The sequence below is a fragment of the Thrips palmi genome, unplaced genomic scaffold (genome assembly GCF_012932325.1).
Source record: "Thrips palmi isolate BJ-2018 unplaced genomic scaffold, TpBJ-2018v1 HiC_scaffold_11, whole genome shotgun sequence".
Taxonomy (NCBI): Eukaryota; Metazoa; Arthropoda; class Insecta; order Thysanoptera; family Thripidae; genus Thrips; species Thrips palmi.
The window spans coordinates 18335-45553 of NW_023144622.1; the positions used below are offsets into that span (position 1 = coordinate 18335).

Consider the following 27219-nt stretch of genomic DNA (forward strand, 5'->3'; position numbering starts at 1 on the left):
CGTTCGGAGAGCAATCCACTGGTGGGGTCACACGTTCGGTTCGGCTTCTGTTTAGTGACTCTGGAGCTCAAAACGCGTCTTGAGTTTTGACCGCCTCCACCGGTCTTCTGGCCCACTGAGGAGCGGCTGGAGGCTCCAGGCCGGAGTGTCACGCCGCGGCGGCCTAACGGACGCTCCGAAATAAAAGGCGACCGGCAACGGATACTGCTCGGCGCGTTCACGGTTCGCGTCGTGCGTATAGCGCGTGTGCGTGCACACAGTGCACACACACACCTTCCGGATTATTCACAGTCACGAGTGCATTGTGCGGCCGATACCGCACGGCGTTAATGGGCCGGCCGGCCGCACCGCGCCACTGTAGGCCACTGGGGTGCGGGGCCCGCACTGTAAATAATAGAAGCGGCACGGCGCAAATTGCGGCCCGGAGTGAAAACAACGCCCGCTTCAGCCGAGGCTTCAGCGGGCCGATTCCGAACGGCGCCTCGTGGCTCTGTCTCTCTCGCACCCCTACGGGACGCCCCGTGAGTGCGAGAGAGACAGCGCGATGCTCGGAAGCAGCCTCCGTGGAGATTTATGGGCCAGGCGCGGACGCCCTGACCCGGCGGGAGGAATCACTCCCCGGACAGAAGAGTCGGTTCGTCGCTCCGTCTCTGTCGCACTCATGGGGTTCTCCATAAAGTTGCGAGAGAGACATACTGAAGCGCTCGGCTGTCCGTGATGCAACGCCGTTCGGACGCGGCCGTCCTCGCCGGACTGACGGGGCGCCAGGCAGCGCCAGTCTGGGAGGCGTCCGAAACGGCGTGCTGCACACTGAATGTTATGTACAATTTTGTACGAGACATCACAGTTTTCTTTTGTGCACAAGAACTTTCAGTACAATTTTTGTGCGAAAAACTGCTCAAATTTCCCCTTTTTGTGCAAAATTTCGTACAAATTTGTACGAAATAAGTTCGTGTGCACAAAAAAACTGTGATGTCTCGTACAAAATTTGTACAAAAACATTTAGAGTGTGGGTGCGCGCCTCGAGGCAGGGGCGGCTTTGGGATTGTTTTTCAGGGGAGAAGGGCTTGTCACACCTTTGGCCACCCTTCAGCTGTAGCACTGGTAAATTCAAGGTGTAAAATCTATGCTCTAGGGGCGTAAAGGATTATTTGAGCCCTGGAAGGGGTGTTGCGGCCCAAAATGCACCAACCCCTGGAACCGCTCCTGCACAGTGGGTCAAGAGACCGACGGATGCGGCCAAAAATTCTAAAAGCGTTTTCAGCTCCAGAGTCGCTCTTCGGGACTCGAATCAAACGTGTGACCCCACCAATGGATTCCTCGTTCAACGAGCAATCCATTGGTGGAGTCACAAGTTCGGTTCGAGTCCCATTTAGTGCCTCTGCCGCTAAAAACGCGTCTAGAGTTTTGGCCGTCTCTGCCGGTCTTCTGGCCCACTGTGCGCCGTGGACGCCGTGGACGCCATGCCGGCGTCGTGACGCGACGCCTTATGCTTATCGCACCGCCTTCGTGTCGCTCGCTCAATTTGTGCTCCAGCCCTCCAGCCCCGGGCAAGCCAGCAAGCGCCATTATTTCGCGGACAACGTAACGCAAACTGCGCCGTAGACCAGGGCAGTTGTCACACAGTGGGCCAGAAGAGCGGCGGTGGCCGTCAAAATCCCGGACGGGTTTTGACCTCCAGAGTCGCTAAACAGGACTCGAAACGAGCGTGTGATCCCACCAATGGATTCCTCGTTCGGAGAGCAATCCATTGGTGGGGTCACACGTCCGGTACGACCCTGGATCCGCGCCTGCGGACGACAACGGGACACACGTCGCTGGGTGGTCGCGGCAGTGGTACCAGAACAGAGTGACTTACCTGGGATACGCGCGTTCGTTTGCGGGCAGCTCTGAGCTTGACCCCCAACGGGCGGTTCCCTTCGTATTAGCCACGCGGTTTAGCTCGATTTCCTCTCTCTCTCTCTCTCTCTCTCTCTCTCTCTCTCTCTCTCTCTCTGGCCGCCCAGGCGAGCCAAGGCATCGCCACGTCAAGAGAGTGGAGTGCACTGTAACGGTGCAGCAAGGCGCGCGGCCAGGCGACAGGATGGGATGGGATGTGACGGACCCGCTCCGCGGCGCCATACGTGTGACGAGTTGGCCAATTCCACACACACACACACACACACACACACACACACACACACACACACACACACACACACACACACACACACACACGGACGCATATAAACGCGGCGCGGCATAACAGGGTTTCTTTGTAAGGGGGTGCTACAACAGGTACTGGTCGGTATCGCATCCATCTCGCCTTAGCGCCGCGCAGACCGAGCTGGCGGGACCAGGCTGGACGGGACGGGCTGGCCGCGGCCGCAGGGGCAGCGCCAGCCGGCCAGGCAGGCAGGCAGACAGCTGCCCTGCTGATTCAGAAACAATGCCCTTCCGTCTCGCTCGCACTCGCGGTGCGTGCCGCGCGGTGCCGCGGGGGGCGAGAGGGACGACGGCGCCGGCCCTTTGTCCTGGGCGTCCGATTTGCGGCGATTAGGCTCCGCACGCTGGGCTTCCCCCTTCGCGGCCCTTACAGCGCCGGGCGCGGGCCGCACCGCCACGGCGTCCGCGGCGTCCGCGGCGTCGCCCCGTGTGTTCCAGTCCCGCTTCCTCGTCGCTAATGGTCGCCGACAACAAGGACAACAAGGAGGGCGCCACGGCGACGGCGCGGAGAGAGCGACGCCAGCGCAGTGGGGCCCCCTAGGCCGGCGCCAGCACCGCCGGCACCGCCGGCACCGCCAGCGCGGTGGACACCGGGACACGGCCTCGTAGATGTCGCCGACCGCCGGCGGCGCGACGCAAGGCGTGGCGGGGCGTGGCGTGGTGTGGTGGGGTGTGGTGTGGCGTGGCGGGGCGGGGCGTGGCGGGGCGGGGTGTGGCGGGGCGTGGCGTGGTGCGGCGGGGCGTGGTGCGGCGGGGCGTGGCGGGGTGTGGTGTGGCGTGGCGGGGCGGGGCGTGGCGGGGCGTGGCGGGGCGGGGCGTGGTGCGGCGGGGCGTGGCAGGGTGTGGCGTGGCGGGGCGGGGCGTGGTGCGGCGGGGCGTGGCGGGGTGTGGCGTGGCGGGGCGTGGCGGGGCGGGGCGTGGTGCGGCGGGGCGTGGCGGGGTGTGGCGTGGCGGGGCGTGGCGGGGTGCGGCGTGGCGTGGCGGGGTCCGCGGCGCCTGTGCATGACAAGGAAGGGAGGCGGAGGTCGTCCGAAAAGGGCCGACAGGAACTGCATCGGATTGTGGCCGCGATGATCGAACGCCACGGCGTGCCACGGAGTGCCGAGCCGGATCGGCGACACCGCGAGCCATCCGCGTGACGATAATAAAAAGTGATCCGGCCGGCCGCGTCGTGCGGGTCGGCTGCAGCGCGGCGGCGTGGCGGCGAACCGGCGGCGAAGCGCTCGCCCCAGCCAGACTTCCCGTTGCATGTTACCGACCTGCGTCCACTTCCAAAAGGGCACCCAAAGCCGCGTGTGTGTTCACACTGCCGCTAACCTAACCTAACCCCTCTTTCCATATCTCTCTCTCTTCTCTCTCTTCTCTCTCTTCTCTTCTCTCTCTTCTCTTTCTCTCTTCTCTCTCTCCCCCCCCCCTCTCTCTCTCTCTCGCAACTCACCATGATGATCTGCTGCAAGTCCCGCACGTACACCCCCTCCGTCTCGATGATCTCCATGACGACGCGGTCCATGAAGCTGAGGTGGGGATGCGGGTGGCGGTAGCTCTGCCCCTGCTGCAGCAGCGGCGGCGCCAGGTGCGAGCAGGGCGAGCAGGGCGAGCAGACGCCGCTGTCGCCGGAACCGGACCCGGCGGAACCTGCAACAACAACAACGCGAAGAAATTTTAGAATCTGTTAAAATTTATTGTTTTGTTTCGTGAGTTTCCGGAGCATACTTCTAAGTGCAAACGCGCAAGAACACGCCTACAAACTAACGTTTGACACTCTTATAAATGACTCTTATCCTTAAGCACCTTTACTGCATGCTCAACGCTCATCAGTTCCTAGATCCTCCACTCAAGGATTCCTTGGAAGCCGCCTGAAAGGTCGGCAAAACGCAACACTTTTTCACCTTATGAAGGCAAAAGCTGTGAGACTCTGCTCCCCGCGCTGAGCCCTCGGCTGAGCCACCAAGTGTTTCGAGTGCCGAGGCCGACCTGGGCCGCGCGGAGCGGTCAAGACTGGCTGCGTTTAGCACGGGGACGCCAGCGTCACGCCACCGCGGGACTGCGGGCCGATCCAAGAGGACAAGGAGGACAGCCTCCACGGGGCCAGTGGCGTGCGCAGAAATTTAGAAAGGAAGGGGGGTCAGGCCATGCTTTTTGCCTACTTACAGGGGGAAAGTGACGCAATTTGCCTACCTTTCAGGCGGCTGTCTAGTGGCCAAAGGGGGGGGGTCATGACCCCCCTGACCCCCCCCCCCCCCCCCCCCCTGCGCACGCCACTGCACGGGGCACTCGCGGACCTCGAGCCGGAAACGCGCGCGGGGCCTAAAGAGCAGGCTCTAGAGTGGAGTGGAAAGCCACCGCGGCGTCGGGCGTCCGGCTTCCCACATATTTCTCAGACACATTTTCCACGAGTTTTCCAGTTTTTCAATGGGGGTTGATAGTCGGTTTTCCCAGGTATCCAATAGTAAAACATTGCTGATTTTCAGGGAGCTTCTGTGTAAACCAGGAACTGTTTTACCGTGTTGTGTATGTGTGTGTGTGCGTGTGTGATTGAGTGAGTGAGTGAGTGGGTGGGTGGGTAAATGAGTGGGTGAGTGAGTGGGTGAGTGAGTGGGTGGGTGAGTGAGTGAGTGAGTGAGTGAGTGAGTGAGTGAGTGAGTGAGTGAGTGAGTGAGTGAGTGAGTGAGTGAGTGAGAGAGTGAGTGATTAAATGAGTGTGTGTGTATGAGTAAGAGAAAGAGAGATTGTTTCCGTTTAGATAGTCCCTCTATCACTCACTCACTCACTCACTCACTCACTCACTCACTCACTCACTCACTCACTCACTCACTCACTCACTCACTCTACTCCTCTGTCTGTCTGTCTGTCTGTCTGTCTGTCTGTCTCTCCCTCTCTCTCTCTCTCTCTCTCTCGACGTCTCGAGCAGGAAAGGATAGGGACCTGCACCCCTTCACGAAGAAGGAGGGCTAGCGTAGCGAGCACAAGAAGTCGCAGCGCACTCCAGACAATGTCGACACAGCGCGGGCGGCTCGTGCGACGCGGAGACCGCCCTGGCGGTGGCGGCGCGGTGGACAAGGCTTGGGGCCTTTGGCAGGGCGTACAGGGCCCACAGGGCCCACAGGGTGCGCGGGGAATTCAATTTGAATAACGCGTACGTGACGGGCGGCTTGCGTCGCCGCCAGCGCCGCGCCTTGCCGCGTTGCGTGGCTCGCGTGAGTGTGATTCAATCAAACATAACACAAGTGACGCAGCATCTTGGACACGGCGGACCGAGCGCCGACACCGCTGGCGCGCTGGACGGCCGGGGCGGCCGAAGGGGCGGGGAGGAAGGAAGGAAGGACGAACCGTGCGGAACCGACGGCCACCGAGCCACTCTCCAGGCCGAACCGCCAGCAGACTCATTCCGAGAGTCGTATTCGTCGCTCTGTCCCTCTCGCGCACTCTTGCGGCGCCCCGTGCTGAGAGACAGGGCGACGAAAACGACTCTCGGAATCCGTCTGCAGGCGCACATAGCCAGCCGCACAGCCCAGCGCTCACATCACAAGTGCATCGGAAAGAAAGTTCCACCTGTAATCCACTCCCTCCCTCCCCCTTTCCTAACCTCAGCCCGCCACCCGCACACACTCTTCCACGCAAGCGTGCGCACCACACACACACACACACACACACACACACACACACACACACACACACACACACACACACACACACACACACACACCACGGAGAGTAGGGCGGAATCGGCCCGCGGCTATGAAGGCAGGCACAGCCGGCACAGCGCACGCAGCGCGCGCCTCGGCTCTGTGGGTGTGAAACGACCACGTCCGGCGTGCGCGGTCCTTAAAACTCAAGGGGGCTGACTCTCCCGAACCGTGTACGAAGTATTATATATTATAGGCATTATAGAGTATTATAGGTATTATTCCGAATATTATATTTGGATAATAATTGTGTCGTTTTAAGTGTTTTTTCGTGTACCAAGGGTTTACAAAATACGGAAGTTAGTTGAAATCACGGATTCCGGCTTGCGCTCTGAGACTCAAAATACTACCGCGCATCTTTAAGAGCCTCAGCACCTAGTCATCAGTCTTAGCGCCATTTTCCTACTTGAACGTTTCGTCTGGGAATCGCTGAACGCTTATTCACCACAATTTTACAAAATTTTCTCATTTTAAAACCGGAACTGCACTAAACGTGCGGCATTTTTTGGTATTATGGATTATAGTATTATAGGTATTATACAAGTATTATAGGGCTGTGTACGAAGTATTATAGGAGTCAGCCCCCCTTGGTCGCGTCACTAGTCCACTGGACCCAAATCTGACGCCCGGCTCGGCCAGGCTCGCCCAGCAAACTGACTCCGAGAGTCGTTCTCGCCGCTCTGCCTCTCTCGCACTCATGGGGCGTCCCGTGTTGGGGCGAGAGAGGCAGAACGATCACTCTTAAAACCTTACGAAGTATTATGAGCATACATATAACAAACTAAAATACTTTGTTATACGAAGAAATAGTTCGTAAATTACGAAGTATTTACTTTGTAAGCTTATGTATGCTCAAAATACTTTGTTATACAAACTACTTTTCTTTGTAAGGCCCAAAATAGTTTGTAAGGTTTTCTCAGTGTGGGAACGACTCTTGGAATCAGTCTACAGTCTGTCTTGTGGTTATGATTGAAGTTCGGCGCCTGCAAGGGCCGGGCCACTGGGCCGGCCGCCCTCGAAAAGAGAAGGGGAATGGGGGACCCCGCGGCCGCGGCCCTCGAAAACAAAGTTGTTGTTGGAGACGACAACGCTTGAAAAATTTTAATTTCACTTTGTGTCAGAAGGCAGCCGCGTATCGGGCGTCGGGTTTCCGGATCCGGAAAGGAATGCAGCTCGGCACTTGTTGTGCAGCCGGATGCAGTTTCGGCCTTGGACCGCCAGGACCTCGCAGTGGGCCAGAAGACCGGTGGAGGCGGACGAAACTCTAGACGCGTTTTGAGCGCCGGAGTCGCTAAATAGGACTCGAACTGAACGTGTGACCCCACCAATGAATTGCTCTCCGAATGAGGAATCCAGCGGTGGGATCACACGTTCGGTTCGAGGCCTGTTTAGCGACTCTGGAGCTCAAAACGCGTCTGGAGTTTTGACCGCCTCCAGCGGTCTTCTGGCCCACTGTGGACCGCCAGGTCCGCCCGGAACAAGCCGAACAAACCGGGCCAAGGGGACGCGGCGCGACGCGACGCGGCGCCAAGGACCCGTCAGGGGACTCCGCCGATAACAGATAAGCGCCTGCAGTCCTGCCGTCAGTTAGCCGGGTCGACGTCCGGGCGGGGCGGGGCGGGTCCTTGCTCAAGGGAGTAGCAGGTGGGCTGGATTGAGAAAGGGTTTCGCTGTGCCCGGGCCCTGCAGACTGATTCCGAGAGTGGTTTTCGTCGCTCTGTCTCTCTCGCACTCGTGCGGCGCCCCGTATACGTGCGAGAGAGACAGAGCGGACTCTCGGACTCTCTGCATCAGCCTACTGTCATGCGGTCGCTAATGAGGGCCACGGTGTCCGAGCGTGGCAGCAGGCTGCTGCCGAACAGCGTGCGCCGTCTCTCTCGCACTCACGGGGCGATCCGTTTGGGTGCGAGAGAGACAGCGACCGCTTCGGAATCGGACAATCGGCCCACCGAGGGCCACACAGTGTGCCACACAGTGTGCCACACAGTGTGCCACACACAGCCCTGCGGCACGGGCCGCGTCAAGCCGTGTCACGCGCAGCGCGCTGCTCCCTTTGCTGTTTGTTTTGGCGTTGCGGACGGGTCGCCTCCTCTCTCTCTCTCTCTCTCTCTCTCTCTCTCTCTCTCTCTCTCTCTCTCTCTCTCTCTCTCTCTCTCTCTCGCACGTATATGGGACAGCTGATAGAGTACGAGAGAGACAGGCCGCTCGCAATCAGCAGTCGGTGTGGCCGGGGACCAATGACATCCTGATGGCGCCGCCGCCCAAGCGCGGATCCAGCGTGCGTATGTGCAAGTGAGTGAGTGAGTGAGTGAGTGAGTGTGTGTGTGTCAACTGCCTCCTCCAGACCCCTGAAAGGTAGGCACAAAGTGCTACTATGCCCTCCCTCCCGAAACCTCTCAATAGCCGCCTGAAAGGAAGGCAATCAACACTTAAACCTCTGAGTAGCCCGGCGGCTGAAACTCTAGACGCGTTCTGAGCGCCAGAGTAGCTGAACAGGGCTCGAACCGAACGTGTGACCCCACCAATGAATTCCTCGTTCGGAGAGCAATCTTCTGGTGGGGTCACGCGCTCGGTTCGAGTCCCATTTAGCGACTCTGGAGCTCAAAACGCGTCCGTGAATCTGTCCGACTCCACCGGTCTTCTGGTCCACTGTGGCCTCGTGCACCCTGACGCTGCTCACCTTGCGAGCTGTTGCTGGCGCTCTTGCCGAGGCCCTCCTCGTCGTCCGTGTCGTCCAGGGACTCGATGGAGGCGAGGTAGGCCGACGACTTGGGGGCCACGCCGAGCTGCCGGCCGCAGCTGCTGGTGCCTGCAACAAGGAGACGGGGTGTTATCGCCGGAGCACGGCAAGGAGAGAGATAGAGGGATCGCCGACATGCGCGGCTGGCGACGCCGAAGTTCGGCGGGAACTTCCACGCGCGAGGCAGGCCGACAATGCCGCCGGGCAGCGAGTCCACCAGGCCGCGGGCCGCGCGAGGTGTGAGTAATGCTCGCGCAGGCCGCCATGGCGCCGCCATCCATCACATATCGGTGAAAGGGCTTTCCTCGGCGAAAGGAAAGGCAAAGGCGTCGCAGGGGAGGGAAAAAAAAAAACAAAGGTTGGCGGCAGTGCGTTGGAGTGGGGGAAGCCTCGAAGAGCCGCGAAGCCTTGGAGCACCCACGGCAAAAACGGTTCCTGGTTTTCCCGGAAACACCCCGGAAACTCCTCGGAAATTACTTAGGCCTTTACTATAGGCTGGAAAAACCAGGAACCATTTTCGCCGTGCCCACCGTACTTAGATTCCCATGCAGGCCGCACTAAGTTACCCCCGGTGTCCAAAGTTTACCCCCCGTGTCCAAAGTTTACCCCCCGGTGTCCAAAGTTTACCCCCGGTGTCCAAAGTTTACCCCCGGTGTCCAAAGATACCCCCGGTGTCCAAAGTTACCCCTGTTGTCCAAAGTTACCCCCAGCGTCCAATGTTACCCCCAGCGTTTAAAGTTACCCCCGGGTATCCAAAGTTACCCCCGGTGCCCAAAGTTACCCCCGGTGTCCACCAAAGATACCCCCGGTGTCCGAAGTTACTACCCCCGGTCTCCAATGTTACCCCCGGTGTCTGAAGTTACCCGTCGAAAGTTACCCCCATGTCCAAAGTTACCCCTGTTGGTGGAATTGGAGAACGCGCCCATGGAACACTATCTATCAGACCCAGCCTGTGCCCCGACCGGCCCACGCGTCGGGTTCAAACACTCGGTCGGCGTAAAAGGCAAGCGTCATGTCATCCCTCCTTGAACTTCACTGACCCGCCGCGGCGCGCCGTGCAACAAAGTGACGCCTGTAACGGTCCGCCCGTCGGCCGCGCGCTCCCACATGGACCTGCACACTGAGAGTCGCTCTGTCTCTCTCGCACTCAAGAGGGCGCCCCTAAAGGTGTGAGAGAGAGACAGAGCGACGAAAACGACTCTCGGAACCAGTCAACAGGTCGTGCAGCGTGTGTGCACTGCGAGTCGTGGGGCACTGCGGTTACGGTACGCTCCGGAATTTGTCAAGGCGAAATTTAGAGCGGCCATAACTCGGCGGGCCTCGCCACCCGCACAGTGTGCCTACACCTTCGGCGCCATCGCCCGCCTCATTTGAATTTCAAAAGAACCGCGCTGCGCGAGTCGTCCAGGGAGAGACGGAGAGACACCGTGATCGCGGAGGGCTTTCCGAACAGCACTCTCCCTCTCTCTCTCCCCCTCCCTCTCTCTCTCTCTCTCTCTCTCTCTCTCTCTCTCTCTCTCTCTCTCTCTCTCTCTGGCTCTGGCTGTCATGTGGCGTTCCGAATGGGTGCGAGAGAGACAGAGCGACGATACTGGCGGCGCCCTGGCTGCGTCCGCGGTGACGGTCTCGTTGGCGGCACGCGGGGTCAGCCGGCAGTCACGCCGAGAAATGCCGCCTGTCCTCCAGCAGACTGATTCCGAGAGTCGTCTTCGTCGCTCTGTCTCTCTCGCACCTATACGGGGCGCCCCGAGTGCGAGAGGGACGGAGCGGCGAAAACGACTCTCGGAATCAGTCTGCAGTCTGTCCGTCACCGCGCACAGTGGGCCAGAAGACCGGCCTGTTTAGGCCTGTTTAGCGGCTCTGGAGCTCAAAACGCGTCTAGAGTGTTGTCCGCCTCCACCGGTCTTCTGGCCCACTGTGCCGCGTCACGCGCGTGACTTATCCGTCCTGGCGTGTCACTTCGGCCGCGTCGCCACGCGTGTGTCACAGTGTGTCGCGGCGCGAAAAATGCACCGCGGAGAAAGACAAATAGAAGGACGGGGCCGTGCCCATTCCGACGTAGGTCAAGGTGGCGCAGCGGAACGCCGCGGAACGCAACGGGGCTGCTCACACTCACACGCGTCAAGCGGGATGGATGTGTGCGGAAACAATTGTCTTCTCGTTCCTAGCCGGAGCCTGGGTGCATATCTGTGTCCCTGTCCGTCTGTCTGCCAACCACCTGGCACGAACTGTCGGTCGTGTAAACTACGGCAAGTCGCCCAAGGAGTCCGTGTTCACGAGGAAGTTGAATTGATTGAAATGTGTGACGACGGCGAACAACTGTACGAGTAAAACTAAAGGCGTAACGTAAAGGACTTTTCTCAATGGCTCTGCCGCTTAAGCTCTTCCTAGTTCGTGGTCGCACATATTCCACTATACAGCAAAGCTGTATGCAAGGTGCGCCCGCAGAGTCGAGTATATCAATCCAACCCCCTCGCCTGGTACACGTTTGACTTTACATCCTGTACACTCAAGTAAAATTCACTGAAAGACATTTTGAGGGTGAAGTGATTGTTTTGCCGGGGTACGGCTGCGCAGTGGGGCAGAAGACCGACGCCTATGACCAAAGCTCTTGACGCGTTTTGAGCTCCAGAGTCGCTGAACAGGGCTCGAATAGGACGTGTGACCCCACCAATGGATTCCTCGTTCGAAGAACAATCGATTAGTGGGGTCACGCGCTCGGTTCGAGTCCCATTTAGCGACTCTGGAGCTCAAAACGCGTCCGGGATTTCGGTCGCCTGTACCAGTCCTCTGGACCACTAAGGGGTTGGTCGCTTAATTGGCTTTGGAAGCCTCCCTTACCCGAAGAGGACGACGACGAAGAGGCGATGGACGTCACGGACAATGGCCGGGGCACCCCGAGCACCGTCTCCTCGTCCAGATCCAGTCTGCCCCCTCCCCCGGGTCCAGAGCCGCCCCCGGGGGGCGGGCAGGCCGACGTGGGGCTAGTGGTGGGCGTGCGGGGGTGGTGCGCGGCGCTGCCGACGGGCAGGCCGGCCGTGGCGTCCGCGTCGACGGCGTCCTCCGATCGGCCCACCAGGGCGTCGTACATGCCGAGGAGGGTGGGCACCAGCTCCGTGGGCTTGCCTGCAAGAAACAAACAACAACATCAACATCTCCACATTCAAAGGACGGCGTGTGAGGCAACGCGACGCCTGACGTTTGCACCGTGGCGCCTGACGATCAACTCAAACTAATTACGAAAGGGCAGACGCCAACACTTTCCCAGCTGCAGCTAGCTGATGCGTTCGGGAAAGCGCGCCCGGCTCGGCTCCCTCCCTGTACGGCTGGGCTCGGTCGGCCCGGCCGCGCTCTGCTCGGGGCTCGGCTCGGACGTGGTGCCGGGTAGTGACCGCAAGTGAAACACCGCGGCCGCTACCGAGGCGTGCCTGGTCGGGCCGGCGGGCTCCACGGCGTCCAGAAGCCACTCCATAAGGTACTCCAAATGGCACTCCAAAGAGGCACTCCATGAGGTACTCTATAAGGGACTTCATGAGGTACTTCATGAGGCACTCCAAGCGGCACTACATCAGAGACTTTCTAAGGTACTCCATGAGGTGCTCTATGAGGTACTCCATGAGGAACTAAATCATATATTCGGCATTTCATCACGTACCCGGCACTCCATGTGGTACTCCATGAGGTCCATGAGATAGAGACACTCCATGAGGTCCATGAGGTACAGACACTCCATGAGGTATATACACTCCATGAGGTCCATGAGGTACAGACACTCCATGATGTACATACACTCCATGAGATCCATGAGGTAGACACTCCATGAGGTACATCACTCCATAGAGACACTCTATGAAGTAGAGGCACTCCGTGGAGTGCACTCAACGGAGGCACTCCATGAGGTGGAGGCACTCCACGGTGGCACTCCATGAGGTAGAGGTACACCATGAGGTAGAGGCACTCCATGAGGTAGAGGCACTCCATGTAAAGGCACTCCATAAAGTACTCTTTGAAGCACTCCAAGAGGCACTCCATGAAGCTCTCCATGAGGTACTTCATAAGATACTCTATGAGCTACTCCATGAGGTTCTCAATGAGGCGCTCCATGAGGCACTCCATGCCGGGCAGCCGAAAGAAACGTGCACACACCGACGCACAGTGCAGTGCGTGCGATCTATATGGACGCCACCCGCCCCGCGCCCCAGCACGAACTCAGCGCGCGCCTTTCTGCGCAGTGCGTGCCTGCGAGAGCGGCAGGGCTTGAAAATTCAAGGCAGCCTTACATGGAAGAATATAGGCACGGAGAAATTCACGCAGGGCGCCGACAAAAGGGTAGCGAAAAAACAAACCGCGCGCCGCCGCATTGCCACACATGTGATATTGATTTGGCTCGCAGTGCACACCGTTGTGCAGGTCACGCGGTGCGGCGAAGGTGGCGGGCCTGGCAGGCCGGGCAGACGGCATCAGACGGTCCGCACGCACGCGACAGAGTTAAATCATTTGGCTGCCATTGTCCCGGTCAGCTATCAGCCCCAATCCACCGCGCCGATAAGTGCAATCTGCAGTCCGTTGTTGTCGGTGACACACTGCAATCATGAGCTAAGTCGGGCCGACACCACGCGCACCAAGCAGCTGACTCACGAAAAAAGGAAGAAAACTAAGCCGTCGCACTCGCGCTGCAGATTGGAGGCGCGTGCAGGGACACGCAAAGTCCCCCTCTCCCCCCTCTCTCTCTCCCTCTCTCTCCCTCTCTCTCTCTCTCTCTCTCTCTCTCTCTCTCTCTCTCTCTCTCTCTCTCTCTCTCGCATTCCTCGTCTGCCGATAGTGCAGTGAGACCCATCGAGATAAGGGCGAAAACTTGACCCGCTTGCGAAGGTGTCCATGGCAGTACGGCCTAGACACGTTTCGCCACCACCCGCACGCTAGAGGCTCGCCAAAGACACCCTCACGTGCATCAGTGGGGCCACAAATCGCACACACATGGTTGCACACACAGGGTTGCACACACTTAGCATGAAAGGCAGCATCGGTATCCACAGCAAATTTAAAACACTGAGAAAACCTTACAAACTATTTTGGGCATTACAAAGAAAAATAGTTTGTTATAAGAAAGTATTTTGAGCATAGCTTGCAAAGAAAATACTTTGTTTCTTTGTTACATGTATGCCCAAAATACTTCGTAAGGTTTTAAGAGTGAAGTAGGTTTTGTTTCGGTTTTTAATCTCAGCTACCTTAGCCCGACGTGCCTAGTTTCCATCGTCTCTCTCTCTCTCTCTCTCTCTCTCTCTCTCTCTCTCTCTCTCTCTCTCTCTCTCTCCCTCTCTCTCCCGCTTTCTACAATCCCATGAAGAAACAGAAACAAAGCAACAAAAAACAACACGATTTCAAATTTGCCGCTTCCCCCTCCAGCGCGGTGCATTCCTAAACTCGCAGTCTGAAAGCGACGCGAAGACAATAACGGGCGACACGCGACGCGCCGCAACGTCACAATGAGCTTTATTATTATTGAAATGAAACGAAGCCGAGAGTAACACTTTCCTCTGCGGCCCCTCCCCCTCCTCCTGGCCTTGCACTTGTGCACAACAATGGCGCACATGACTGCATTCGAGTAGTGTGTGTCAGTGTGCGTGCGTGAGTAGTGTGTGACACAGAATTCTCGCTGTGAGGCTGCGTTCGAAATGCGCAACACCAGACTAATGGCAATGACAGGGACGCTGATCTGACGCGCTTTCTTAATCCGGGCTGCAGCTTGCACGCTTAAAACCTCAGAAAGTATTTTGAGCATACAGAATACTAACTAATTTACTTCGTTATGCGAAGAAAATTGCGAAGTATTTTCTTTGTAAGCTTATGTATGCTCAAAATACTTTGTTATAACAAGCTGCTGTTCTTTGTAAGGCCTACAATAGTTTTCGCGGGCAGGGTGCGTGTGCGCGACTTTCGCAAGGGGCTTCGAATCGGCTTGATGTGTGTGTCTTCGCCTGTATCAAGTTACCAGTGTACTCAGTGCAGGCGAGGCTGCGCCGACGGATTTACGGCGTTCGGCCCCTTTCGAAAGCCCCGAAATGCGATTTCGGCACTCGGCCACGTGCTTTCGCAGATGTGGCGAACCCAATGCAACTGCATTTCCACTTGAGCGTTTCAGTAGAGTGACACTGATCAAGACCGTGCTGAAACCCCATGATGCATCTGAGGTTGTCGACAGTTCGCGCGAGGCCGCAATGTTTTGCTCGAACCGCTAAGGTCTGCAAAGGCCAAACAGCAATGGTCGAAACAACTGTGCAAATGTCGGTGATCACTTCATGACAATGTCAACACTAATTTCCCTTGTAAGAAAGTCATCAAACTGGTTGATGACATTGTTGTCACGCGCATGCAATGAGTATAGGACCTTCGATGACATTGTCGGGGAGTGTCATCAAATCACAATAAAATTGTCCATTTAAGTGAGTTTAGAATTTTGTAATAAAGTGACAATAAATTTAAGTCTGAAAGCAACTTTTTTAAATTAACAAATTTGGTTAAAGTTGCGAAAATTTACTAACGCAGACATAGACCACTCCTATAATATGCACATCTGTGGCATTTTCGAGGTATCCCCCGGTTCGTGATGACCTCCTCTAGGGAATGACATATTTTATATTTCGCAAGGTACTTGAGAGGTGGTAACTCGGAGAAGAAACACGCGTCTCGGGATGTGAGCCCAAATGACTAAGGGGGTTCCAGCGGTGTATCGGCCGAGGCAAGGATACTCTAGTGCAGGGTGCCGGCCAGTGCCGGCCAGTCGGCAGATGTCCGATCGCTTGATTGCTGCGGGGGTCGCGTTGCAGTCTGCCGACTCGAACGGACCCGAACGGACCCGAACGCCGATCGGAGATACAGTCGCTGGGCTTGCGCCACGATCGACGGGCATCGGCCGGGACCGGAGCAAGGGCACTGAGTGCAGGCAGCCCTCAAAAGTGCAGCGACAAGGACAGGCTGCCTGCCACTCCTTGCCACTCACAGAGCGACGCCCGCAGTGGGCGGAGCCAGGCCAGGGCGGTGTCGCAGTGAAAGATTGCGTCCCACGACGCCATCGCACTGTGAGGGTCTTTAGTTTAGGAGCTCGATTAACTCATAAAGTAAATCTCCTAAATCCACTCAAAAATCACTCAGTAGCTCTGATTTCACACCCAACTCCCACCAACCGTCAATAGTAAAAGTTGAATCGTTTGGACCACTATTCAGTGCACTACGCGTGCTCCATCGATTTGTCGGGCGCATGATTTGGCGGGGATGTACAAGAAGGTTAAAAAAGAGTAATTTTCGAGTCGAATAGGCTCAGTTTAGTCTCGGTGTCGCCTTGGTTTTGGAGTATTTTGGTTCAAAAAGGCTTCGTGGTGAAAGTGTTAAACCGGGGAGACCTTTGATAATTCAGCAAATCAATGCACATCCTGGTTTTCAGGAGCTAGAACAAGCTAGAAGCAGAAAAGTGCACGCGTAGATGGAGGTGAAACCTCACGCGCCAGGGCCACGTTTCTGCTACAGTGAGAAAGTCCCGTCGGAATTTCGGGAGGGCACTACCTCGCCACGGCCTGGCGGCTAGGCCCGGACATATTTATATTGTTGGACGGTGCAAGCTTGCTAGCAAGCAGTGTGCCGGGCACGACTGGGGCTCCGGGTCTGCTTATCGCAGAGGCGGCATCATTTTTCGAAATCTTGGCCCGCGGAACGGCCGCGTCCACTAAGTCCGGATTACACCATAAAGGGAAAAGGGAAACAAAAAAGGTGCAACAAGCAGGTGTGGTGGTGCCGCTTATCTCGCCCGAACCACCTGCGGGAGCAGAACGCGCTTCGCCGACAAGGCGTCTCAGGGCGTTGCCATGATTTATCGGTTCGAGGCTTTTCTTTTCTTCTAGCCGAACTCGGAAGCGACGGCCGCGGGCGCGCTCCACGCACGTCGGCTGCAGGAAAGTGGAGACGGCTGCTGCGGGTCAGTCGTTTCAGAAATGCACCTGGTGATAGCTAGGGCTAGCTGGCTGAAAACATCACGCGGGAAACGCGTCAGGGGATAGCTCCAAAACACTCGTCATTGAAAATGAGCCATCGCCTCCTAATTTTGGTCAAAGTGTCGCTGCTGCGATCCACTAGAATCAGTGGTGGATCCAGAGCAGGCCTGTACGCGGGGTCAAGAAGCACTTTTTGCCTCCTTACATGTGAGCCTCTCTGCCTACCTTTCAGGCGGCTGTCAAGCAGTAAGAGTGCGTAAGTGTGTGAGTGTGTGTGTGTGGGTGTGTGTGTGTGTCTCAATCGCCCTTCGTTCCCCCACTGGATCCGCGTCTGGCTAGATTCCTGCACCCGATTTTGTTCCGGACCTCTGAAGAACGCCTCCTCCTTGAAAGGTTCTCTCTCGGTGACGGATGCAACGAGTACCAGGCCGCCGCGCTGCCGCCCTGTCCCACCAGTCTGGCCAAACTCCCTGCCCTGCGCGGCCCTGCCGCTCCGCCCGGCTCGGCGTGGCTCCGCCCTGCCGCTCCGCCCTGCCGTTGCGCAACGTCTCATTAGCAACGCGAAAATGATTCGGTTTCTCGTCATTCCTCGCCATCTTCCCGTAATTAACACCTTTTATTTCTTGCGCTTTAATTCGCTGTGTTGGTAATGAGCGAGTGCGCCGCAGCCATGCAGCAGACAGATTCCGAGCGTCGCTCTGTCTCTCTCGCACTCGTGGGGCGTCCCGCGTAGGTGCGAGAGAGACAGAGCGACGAAAACGACTTTCGGAAACAGTCTCCTGCTGCGCAGTGCCGAGGGCCTAGACCCGTTCATTACTGGTCCCGTCCCATCAGGTCCCCGACGGATCCATGAGCGCGCTGCCGACGCTCTGCAGGGCGTGGCCCGGGCGCGGCACGGCGGCAGCAGACTGATTCCGAGAGTCGTTTTCGTCGCTCTGTCTCTCTCGCACCCATGCCGGACGGCCCATTAGTGCGAGAGAGACACAGCAGCGACGAAAACGACTCTCGGAATCAGTCTGCAGTGGGTGGCGTCGAGCGCTCCAAGCGTCGCAGCAGCCGGCTGGCGTTTTCCGACGCGTCACACAGTCGCAGGCCCGACGCCCCGCGACGCCCCCCGGCCTCAAGGTCCCGGACATCACGCCGGCAGTCATGGGAACGACGCTACCGTTTCAGAAACAGGATTAAGGAGACGCCCCGCGCTTGCGCTCTGTAAACCGCACACTCAACATCTTTTGATCGTTTTTATACGTATTACGATGGTTTTTCATCGTAAGGTACGCATAAATTTGCACATACGTAAAATGCTTAGTTTCCAGCGAAAGGTGTGCATGATTTCATGCATGAATTATTGAAGTACGTATGTTTTCATTTCAATGCATGTTACGTGAAGTGTGTGCAAGGTTGACTCTTTTGAAGAGGCGACCTTATGGTTGACGCTTGGCATGGTCTACTCGACAGGCATGCTGTAAATTAGAGTGTACATTGCAAGTACACTCTAATTTGCGGCTATCCTGTCCCAAACAACATCACAGGCGATTACCATGTTTACTCATTTTTACAACATGCCTGCGAAGTTGATAATAATTAGTGTCGACCTTCAGGTTGGCTCTCCAGAAGTCAACAACGTCTTCAGTTTGCAGAGTGACAGTCGCCGCTGCTGCCCCGTGTATCGATTGGGCTTTCCCAGCTGGCTGTCCCCGCTCTGTCGCTCTGCCTCTCTCGCACACGTGGGGCGTGCCGGAGGGGTGCGAGAGAGGCAGAGCGACAGTGTAGGGACAGCCTGCAGTGGCCCTTTCCCTCTCGTCAATAATTAGCGCGGCGAAATGCAGTCCGGGCGTGACGGCCTGCCGACTGAGAGTCGTTTTCGTCGCTCTGTCTCTCTCGCACTCATGGGGCGTCCCGTATAGGTGCGAGAGAGACAGAGCGACGACTCTCGGAATCAGTCTGCTGACGCACGGGGAAGGAGGATCGCACCGTGCAGGGGAGGGGGATCGGCCGAGTCCTCGGGGGTTTTGTGCGAGCGCCGGGCAGGCGCATGCCAGCCGAGAGATTCAGAATAAGTCGCTCTGTCTCTCTCGCACTCACGGGGCTCTCCGTAAGGGTGCGAGGGAGACAGAGCGACGAACCGATCTTCTGAATCGCTCGAGGAGGGCGCCCGAAACAAACGAAAACAATCCAGAATGAAAACGGAGAGGAAACATTGCGAGAAAGCGGTGCGTGCGAGGAAAGCACAGCTGCATTGGCAAGGGCGTAAGTACGGGTAATTGCTGCCCCAGACATTCATTCATTCATACGGCGTGGCGTGGCGCGGCCCGGCGTACGCTGATGAACGCCGTGGGCCATTCGACAGGTGTGAGCCGAGCGTGGCGGGGCGCGGCGCTCTACACGCGTGCACTGCTGGGCCTAGCGCGGATAAGTGCTCTCTCTCTCTCTCTCTCTCTCTCTCTCTCTCTCTCCTGTGTGTGTGTGTGTGTGTGTGTGTGTGTGTGTGTGTGTGTGTGTGTGTGTGTGTGTGTGTGTGTGTGTGTGTGTGTGTGTGTGTGTGTGTGGGCGCGCGCGCATGCGATTTTGAACGACCTGAACTTTTCGTTGTTCAGTTCGGCCTCCTCATAGCCAACGATTTGAACCTCGAGGAAAATGGGCAGCTTCCTCCTCTCGCCGCATCATCTGTCGTGCCTTATGTCAGACAAATGTTTGCTCAGAGCGCACTGCTTTCAACACACACACACACACACACACACACACACACACACACACTATAGAATTTTCCCTCCGCGTCAACACGGCCACTTTCTTCAGGCGGTTACGCCCCGCGCACTCCAGAGCCACCGGAGGCCTTTCAGTCCCGGGGAACCCAGAATAGGAACCCAGAGTGGGAACCCAGAGTGGGAACCCAGAGTGGGAACCCAGAGTGGGAATCCAGAGCAGAACCCAGCGGGAACCTGACGCGGGCCGCACGACGCTTTTCTTCAAAAGAGTGTTTACCCTGCTTCGAGTGACACGCCGGCAAGCTTACGTCAGTCAGGCGGCAGTCCGGCCGCGTCCGCGTGAAGGTCTGTCGGCCGTCCTCCAGGCCGACAGTGTACCTAACCTTCCAGGAGGCGGCCTGGAGGCGGCCTGGAGGCCCCCCGAGCGAGAGGCCGACACAGCCATACGCCGCACCCACGCAGAAGCTGCACGGGGCCGCTTAGCACGTGTGGCCTGACTCGGAGGAAGTTGTGTGTGTATGTGTGTGTGTGTGTGTGTGTGCGCTGTGATTGTGTGCACCTGCTCGTGTATGTGAGCGTGTGTGCGCGCGTGAGTGTGAGAGAGCGTGCCTCCACAGTCCCCTGTATGCTGCGAAAAGGTGTCATTTCCCCGAATTTCGTTTTCTTTTTCAATGGAAAGTGACCTACCGTACGGTGGAAAGTAGACAGTACGCTCGGTGATCCTCCTACTCACTTGGGATGACTTCTTGTCGTAACTCCTCAAAAAATCTATAACCAGTGCTTAGGGTGAAGGGGAAATAACTCCAGCCAAATTTGTACACCAAAATTCATCAAACTTGTAAAATTTCCTAAAATTTATTGAAATTCATCAAAATTTGTCAAAATTCATTTACATTCTTCTCAAAATTCAGTAGGTTTTGACTGAAATTTATAAAAATCCAACTGAAATTCATTGGATATGTACACTGAAATTCACAGTGATTTGCCCTTACTCGGGGCTTTCAAAGTTTTTTTTTTCGGCGAGATCTAACAGCAATGCGTCGATCTTTCCCGCGTTTTGGCAACACCACCGGCCCCGGCGTGTTATCCAAGCGTCGTCCGGCGGTGCGTTGGCGGCGAGACACTCCGGACGCGTCAAAGCAGTGCGCCCGTCGCGCTTGCTGTGACAGAAACTGACTAATGTGCTGACGAAGGGGCCGGCCGGTTATGCACCCTGGCCAGGCGGCCAGCCAGGGCAGCCAGCCAGGGTCGTCTCTGGTGCAAGCCAGCCGACCGGCTTTGGCTCCCATTTTTCAAGACGCGCTCACTGCGACGAGGGAAGTCCGCTTGCTGTGACACAAGGACCGGCCTAAGCTCATTGAGAGGTGAGCGCCACCTCCAGCCAAAGCGAAAGTGTCTCCAAGGATTCTTTAAACGCGAAAAAAAAAGAGAAAGACACGCGACGCGTTGTAAACCGAGGCAGAATTAAAACTGTCAAAAAAAAATCCCCGACGCGATCAGGAACCGATCCGAAACGGACAATACTAAACGGCAATAACGGAGGTGAGAAAAAGTGGACGTTATGAAGGCGCGTTATGGGCGGCGAAAGTGGGCACCGCGCAAAAACGGCCACGGGGATTAAATTAATTAAATTTTGACGTCTGATTGTGGCCTCGGGCGCGGGCATGGCGCACCGCTCGCCGGGACACGCCGTGGATGGACACCCGGCGACCAGGTTGAAATCCAGGAATCTCGAACCATCACACTGAGAATGAAAGAGTCATGATCATTTGGGCGAGGAATTATCTATCACCCAAATTTGGGTGAGGAGGGTTTCCCCACCCAAATTTGGATCATAATACTATTGAGCCATGTAGGTAGCTGATGCACCTATCTTCACCCAAATATGGGCCGCCTAAATTTGGGTGATAAAGTATACCTCGCCCAAAATTGGGTATTCAATCATGACTTTTTCATTGTCAGTGCAAATTGGCGCTACGGGAGCAGCGCTGACCCAAGGGCAAGACCCTTTCCGCCAGCCAGTTGACACAGGCCGACCCCTGCCGACCCTTGCCGACCCTTCGCGACCCTCCGCGACCCTTCGCACCGTCATGCGGGGCACGCCTCCCTTGTTGCCGCCAAAAGGTTACTCGCCAAAGGGCCGCACAGAGGTCATTGCGCGCGAAATGGCAGGGCGAAGGGCCCTGCCGACCCTTGCCGACCCTTCGCGACCCTCCGCGACCCTTCGCACCGTCATGCGGGGCACGCCTCCCTTGTTGCCGCCAAAAGGTTACTCGCCAAAGGGCCACACAGAGGTCATTACGCGCGAAATGGCAGGGCGAAGGGCCCGAAGGGCCCCACCTTGGCCGCGCATGCTGCGTCAAGGTGTCCCACTTTGAGCCCTTTTTCAAACATCTCATAAACGAGAGCAGATATTTAGCGCACCCTCACTGTGAAAATTTGTTGTCACTTTATGACAAGAATCTCACTTCGTGCCTAAAAGTAATAACGTGATTCGGCGCCGAGTGTTTACAGTGCCGCCAACCGGTTCCGCTCGGCGCGCCATGCGATGCAATGCGACGCGCCGTGTGTCATCCCGCCCTGAGCGAAAGTGTTGGCAGTGTCGGGGCTGCCGGTACGGGACGCACGGGACGGGACGTACCTACGGGATGGGCCGCCGGACCCGCGCACAGTGGGCCAGAAGACCGGTGGAGGCGGACAAAACTCGAGCCACGTTTTGAGGTGCAGAGTCGCTAAATGGGACTCGAACCGAGCGTGTGACCCTACCAATGGATTCCTCGTTTGAAGAGCAATCCACTGGGGGTCACAGGTTCGGTTTGAGTCCCATTTAGCGACTCTGGAGCTCAAAACGCGTCTGGAGTTTTGGCCGCCTCCACCGGTCTTCTGGCCCACTGTGCCGCGGACGCCCAGCCCAGGCCAGGGCCCAGAGCCGGTGGGGCCTCGTGGACTCGCGACGCCGGGGCGACGCCACGCCGACGCCGGGCCCGGCTAACTGCCCACTAAATCAAGGGAGGTGAGAAGCAGCATCCGCCAGGGGACGCCGCGCCGGGCCAGCAGACCGATTCCGAGAGTCCAGCAGACCGATTCCGAGAGTCGTGTACGTCGCTCAGTCTCTGTCGCACTCGTGCGGGGCGTCCCGTGTAGGTGCGAGAGAGACAGAGCGACGAAAACGACTCTCGGCATCGGTCTGCACTGCAGCCACACGACGCCAGTGTTCCACCCGCACGGAAGCGCGCGAACCTCTGTGTGTGTGTGTGTGTGTGTGTGTGTGTGTGTGTGTGTGTGTGTGTGTGTGTGTGTGTGTGTGTGTGTGTGTGTGTGTGTGTGTGTGTGTGTGTGTGTGTGTGTGTGTGTGTGTGGGCGACGGAGAGGGAAAGGAGGGTCGAGCATCGTGTCGCAATTCACGCACAGTGACTTGCTCGCGCACTCACTCTCTCACGCAGTCACTCTCTCGCTCTCCAGGGGTGTGACGGAGCGCCCGGCAGGTTCGGTCTAGCCCGTAATGGTAATGGCAATGGCGGGGTAGGCCGCCCGGCGAGCAGGCGTGCGTGGAGGCGAGACCGGTTGCCTGCTCGCCGGGCGCTCAGCACTCGGCACGGCAGACCGCTTCGGAAAGTCGTTTCCGTCGCTCTGTCTCTCTCGCACCCACATGTTGCGCCCCGTGAGTGCGAGAGAGACAGAGCGACGACGGACTTCGCCCTGCCGTGCTGGGCCGCCGGGGATGGCTAAGCAAGCCGAATTCCTCGACCGCCGTCACAATTTTCGTCGCTGTGTCTCTGTCGCACTCACGGGACGCAACGTACGGGCGCGAGAGGGACAGAGCGACGAGAACGACTCTCGGAATCGGTCTGCGGGCGGTCGCGGAATTCGGCTCGCCCGGCGATCCCCGGCGGCACGGCACTGCAAGGCTCCCGAGGCGTCTAGTCCAGCCGGCCTGGCTGCAGAAATAGTGGGGAGGGACGTCTGACTGGTGCAGACTGCGGGACTGCAGGCACACTGCAAGCAGGCTGACGCCAACGAGATAACTGCGGCGGGCCATTGTGTTCCTCCTTATTTCTTTCCTTGTGCAGGCCACGGCCGAGCCAGGGCACAGTGGCCCAGACGACCGGTGGACGCGGCCAAAATTCTAGACGCATTTTAAGCTCCAGAGTCGCTAAACGGGACTCGAACCGAACGTGTGACCCCACCAATGGATTCCTCGTTTGAAACGCAATCCATTGATGGGGTCGCACGTTTGATTCGGTCTCATTTAGCGACTCTGGAGCTCAACGCGCGTCTAGAATTTTGGCCGCCTCCACTGGTCTTCTGGCCCACTGTGCAGGGACGAGCCAGCGCATCCGAAGGGGAAAAATAACAAAAACACGGCGGCGTTCGAACGCAGCGCCGGCGATGGGGAGTGAATGCTTGCGCTGGCCGGCGGCTGCCGCGGGCCGATTCCGTGACAGTCCCTCTGGCTGTCTCTCTCGCACCCCTGCGGGCCGCCCCGTGAGTGCGAGAGAGACAGAGCGACGAAAGCACGGTCCGGAATGACGCTGGCCGATGGCCGGCCCTGATTGGCTGGAATGGTTCACTGTCATTCATTTTGCGATACTTTTACTACAAATTTTTGCGATAAAACCGAGTTTGCGATTCCCACGATTTATCGCATCCTGGAGTGCGATAATTTTTTTATTGCACTTTTTTTGCAATAACCACCCCATAATTTTTGCGATAATAGAGCGTTTTGTAGTAACTTTTATCACATTTTTTTCTGTGATAACTTTTTATTGCATTTTCTTTGTAGTCATTATCGCAAAAATGCAATACTTTATTGCAAAATTTAGCTATAATTTTTTTATTGCAGATATTTAGTTGTCATTATGGCAAAAAAATGTGATAAGTTTTTTATTGCAAAATATATACGGTGGTTATCGCAATTTGAATAACAGTGTTCCCAAGATGGAAGGATGAATGCAGGAGAGCGCCAAGCAGTCCGAGCAGTCCGGCAGGGAGAGGCCAGGCCCTCGGCCACAGTGGGCCAGAAGACCGGCGGAGTAGGCAACAATTCAAGAAGCGTTTTGAGCTCCAGAGTCGCTAAATATGACTCAAACTGAACGCGTGGCCCCACCAATGGATTCCTCGTCCGGAGAGCAATCCATTGGTGGGGTCACACGTTCGGTTCGAGTCCTGTTTAGCGACTCTGGAGCTCAAAACGCGTCTAAAGTTTTTGCCGCCTCCGGTCTTCCGGCCCACTGTGGGCCGCGACAGCGAGCGGATTCAGCCAGGGCCGAGGCCAGGGCCCGGGCTAATCCTCGAGGGTCAACGCACGCGCGGAGCAATGACAACCAGAGGGGCGGACTCACAGTGGACTCGCTGGGAGGGCACGAGGCTGCCGCTGCCCGTCCCTTGGCCCTTTGGGAAGCCACATGAAGGAAAGCAAAGAGCCACACTTTGCAACCCCCGTGAGTTGGCAAAAGGTGCTGCTTTGCCTCCTCACCCCCAGTGGGCTAGAAGACCGGTCATCATCATCAGCGCTGTTAGGCCTCAGCAGAGCTCTAGCGTCCGAGTAAGCAACTACAACAGACATGGGACTCAGACTGCAAACCTCAAATGCAGGCTGTCTTGTCTGAGGCAGTCACCCTCTACTTGTGGGGTATGGGGGGGAGGCAGCCAAAACTCTAGACGTGTTTTGAGCTCCAAAGTCGCTTAAACGGATTTAAATCAAACGTGTGACCCCACCAATGGATTCCTCGTCCAGAGAGCAATGCATTGGTGGGGTCACACGTTCGGTTCGAGTCCTGTTTAGCGATTCTGGAGCTCAAAACGCGTCTAGAAGTTTGGCTGCCTCCACCGGTCTTCTGGCCCACTGTGCCACCCCTTCTCAGGCTGGCTTCAAGTATCCCACTGAACGAAGATTGGCAAAAGCAAAATAAGCTGCTTTGCCTCGCCACTGAACCGAAGACGCGGACGCCTTTCGTTTTGTCCACAGAGTGAGCAACAGGAGGCGCCAGCTACTGCAGACTGATTTCGAGACTCGTTTTCGTCGCTCTGTCTCTCTCGCACTCACGGCGCGTCCCGTCGAGGTGCGAGAGAGACACGGAGACGACTCACGGAGTCAGCCGACTGGAGGCACTGGAGTCTCAATCCGAACCGTGCAATTACAGTGTCCAGCCCGCTGGGCACACTTGCGGCTCGCGGCATCCCAGTGTAGTGAGCCGGGCGCACGCACCACGATTCCCTAAAGCGACAGTGCGCCGCCGACGGCACGTGCGACTCGAGGAGGGCCACTTTGAGCGCGCGCGTGTGTCTGTGTGACGTCACTGGGGTGAACGGCCCGGCCTGCTCACGCACACACACACTCACACACACACACCGACACTCACACACACACACACAGAGCGCCTGGTGTGCCCTGCAATGCGTCCGTGCTGCAGGGCCCCCCTGGCTGACCATCTGCTCCTCATGCGCGGTCGGCCTGCGCCCAGCGGTCCAGAAGGCGACCCCCCCCCTCCCTCTCTCTCTCTCTCTCTCTCTCTCTCTCTCTCTCTCTCCTCTCTCTCTCCCCTCTCTCCCTCTCTCTCTCTCTCTCTCTCTCTCTCTCTCTCTCTCTCCCTCTCTCTCTCTCTCTCTCTCTCTCTCTCTCTCTCTCTCTCTCTCTCTCTCTCGCACAGCCCTCTCACCTCACGGCGAGGATGGCCTGCAAGGACCGATGCGCTGCTGCCCTTGCGGGCAGCGAGTGGAAGACCACTGCACCAAACAACAGGAAAATAAACGGCCTCGATTTTAGCGGTGCACCGCCGCGGTCCATAAAACGCCACCAGACCAGACGGTCACACTTACACGTTCGAAAACAGACCCTTGACCCACATCAGCCGAAAAGCCGAAAGCGCGACGCGGCGCTGCAGACTCGCCGGTGCGGCGGCAGACGGATTCCGAGAGTCGTTTTCGTCGCTCTGTCTCTCTCGCACTCATGGGGCGTCCCGTATAGGTGCGAGAGAGACAGAGCGACGAACACGACTCTCGGAATCGGACTGCAGCGTGCGGCACTGGAGCGTGACGCGCATGACGTGGCGGCCACGGCACGGCACGTGCCACGCACAGTGGGCCAGAAGACTGGTAGAGGCGGCCAAAACTCTAGACGCGTTTTGAGCTCCAGAGTTGCTAGACAGGACTTGAACCGAACGTGTGACCCCACCAATGGATTCCTCGTTCCGAGAGCAATCCATTGGTGGGGTCACACGTTCGGTTCGAGTCTCTTCCGGCGACTCTGGAGCTCAAAACGCGTCTTGAGTTTAGGCCGCCTCCAACGGTCTTTTGGCCCATTGTGCCACACCGTGCCAAGGTACGAGCTCGTGCCACACCAAGCCTCGTGCCAAAGCCACGCCTTGTGCCACGCCACGCCATGCCAAGCCAAGCCGCGATGCGATGCCCGGCGATTGCCCGGCCCGCGAGATGCACCGCGAGGAAAGCAGCAGAGCTGACCCGCTCGGCCCGGGCCGCGCCTCCTCAGTCCTCGCCGCCATGATGTATGATTGCTGACCATATGGACGCTCTTGACGTCACAGGTGGGGCGTCTTGCAGCGCGGCGCCGCCTCCTCCACCGGAGAAAGTATTTGGCGGCCGCGGACGCATTGCGTATTGCACCCAGAAAACGGTTTCTTCCCTACGCAGTGGGCCGGAAGAGCGGTGGAGGCGGTCGAAATCCCGGACGCGTTTTGAGCTCCAGAGTCGCTAAATGGGACTCGAACCGAACGTGTGACCCCACCAATGGATTGCTCTCCGAACGAGGAATCCATTGGTGGGGTCACACGCTCGGTTCGAGTCCTGCTGAAGGACCCTGGAGGCAGGCCACACTCCGCCGCCGCTTCAAGTGTGCGAAAAGTGCTGCTTGGCCAGTGTTGGGTCCGCCACTGAGA

General features: G+C 57.5%; 1 protein-coding gene across 5 annotated transcripts in view; it reads right to left on the reverse strand.

Annotated features, from left to right (window-relative positions):
* Nucleotides 1-27219, reverse strand: part of LOC117639357 — a 192267-nt gene that overhangs the window by 13058 nt on the left and 151990 nt on the right. For 4 of the 5 annotated variants that reach the window (XM_034374938.1, XM_034374939.1, XM_034374937.1 and 1 more), the window contains 3 exons: nucleotides 11473-11757; nucleotides 8572-8700; nucleotides 3644-3840 (listed from right to left, as the gene is read on the reverse strand). In XM_034374938.1, coding sequence (XP_034230829.1) covers nucleotides 3644-3840; nucleotides 8572-8700; nucleotides 11473-11757 — 611 coding nt within the window. Of the gene's footprint in view, nucleotides 1-3643; nucleotides 3841-8571; nucleotides 8701-11472; nucleotides 11758-12911; nucleotides 13018-27219 lie in introns of those variants that run through there. The other variant, XM_034374936.1, reaches the window with a different exon arrangement.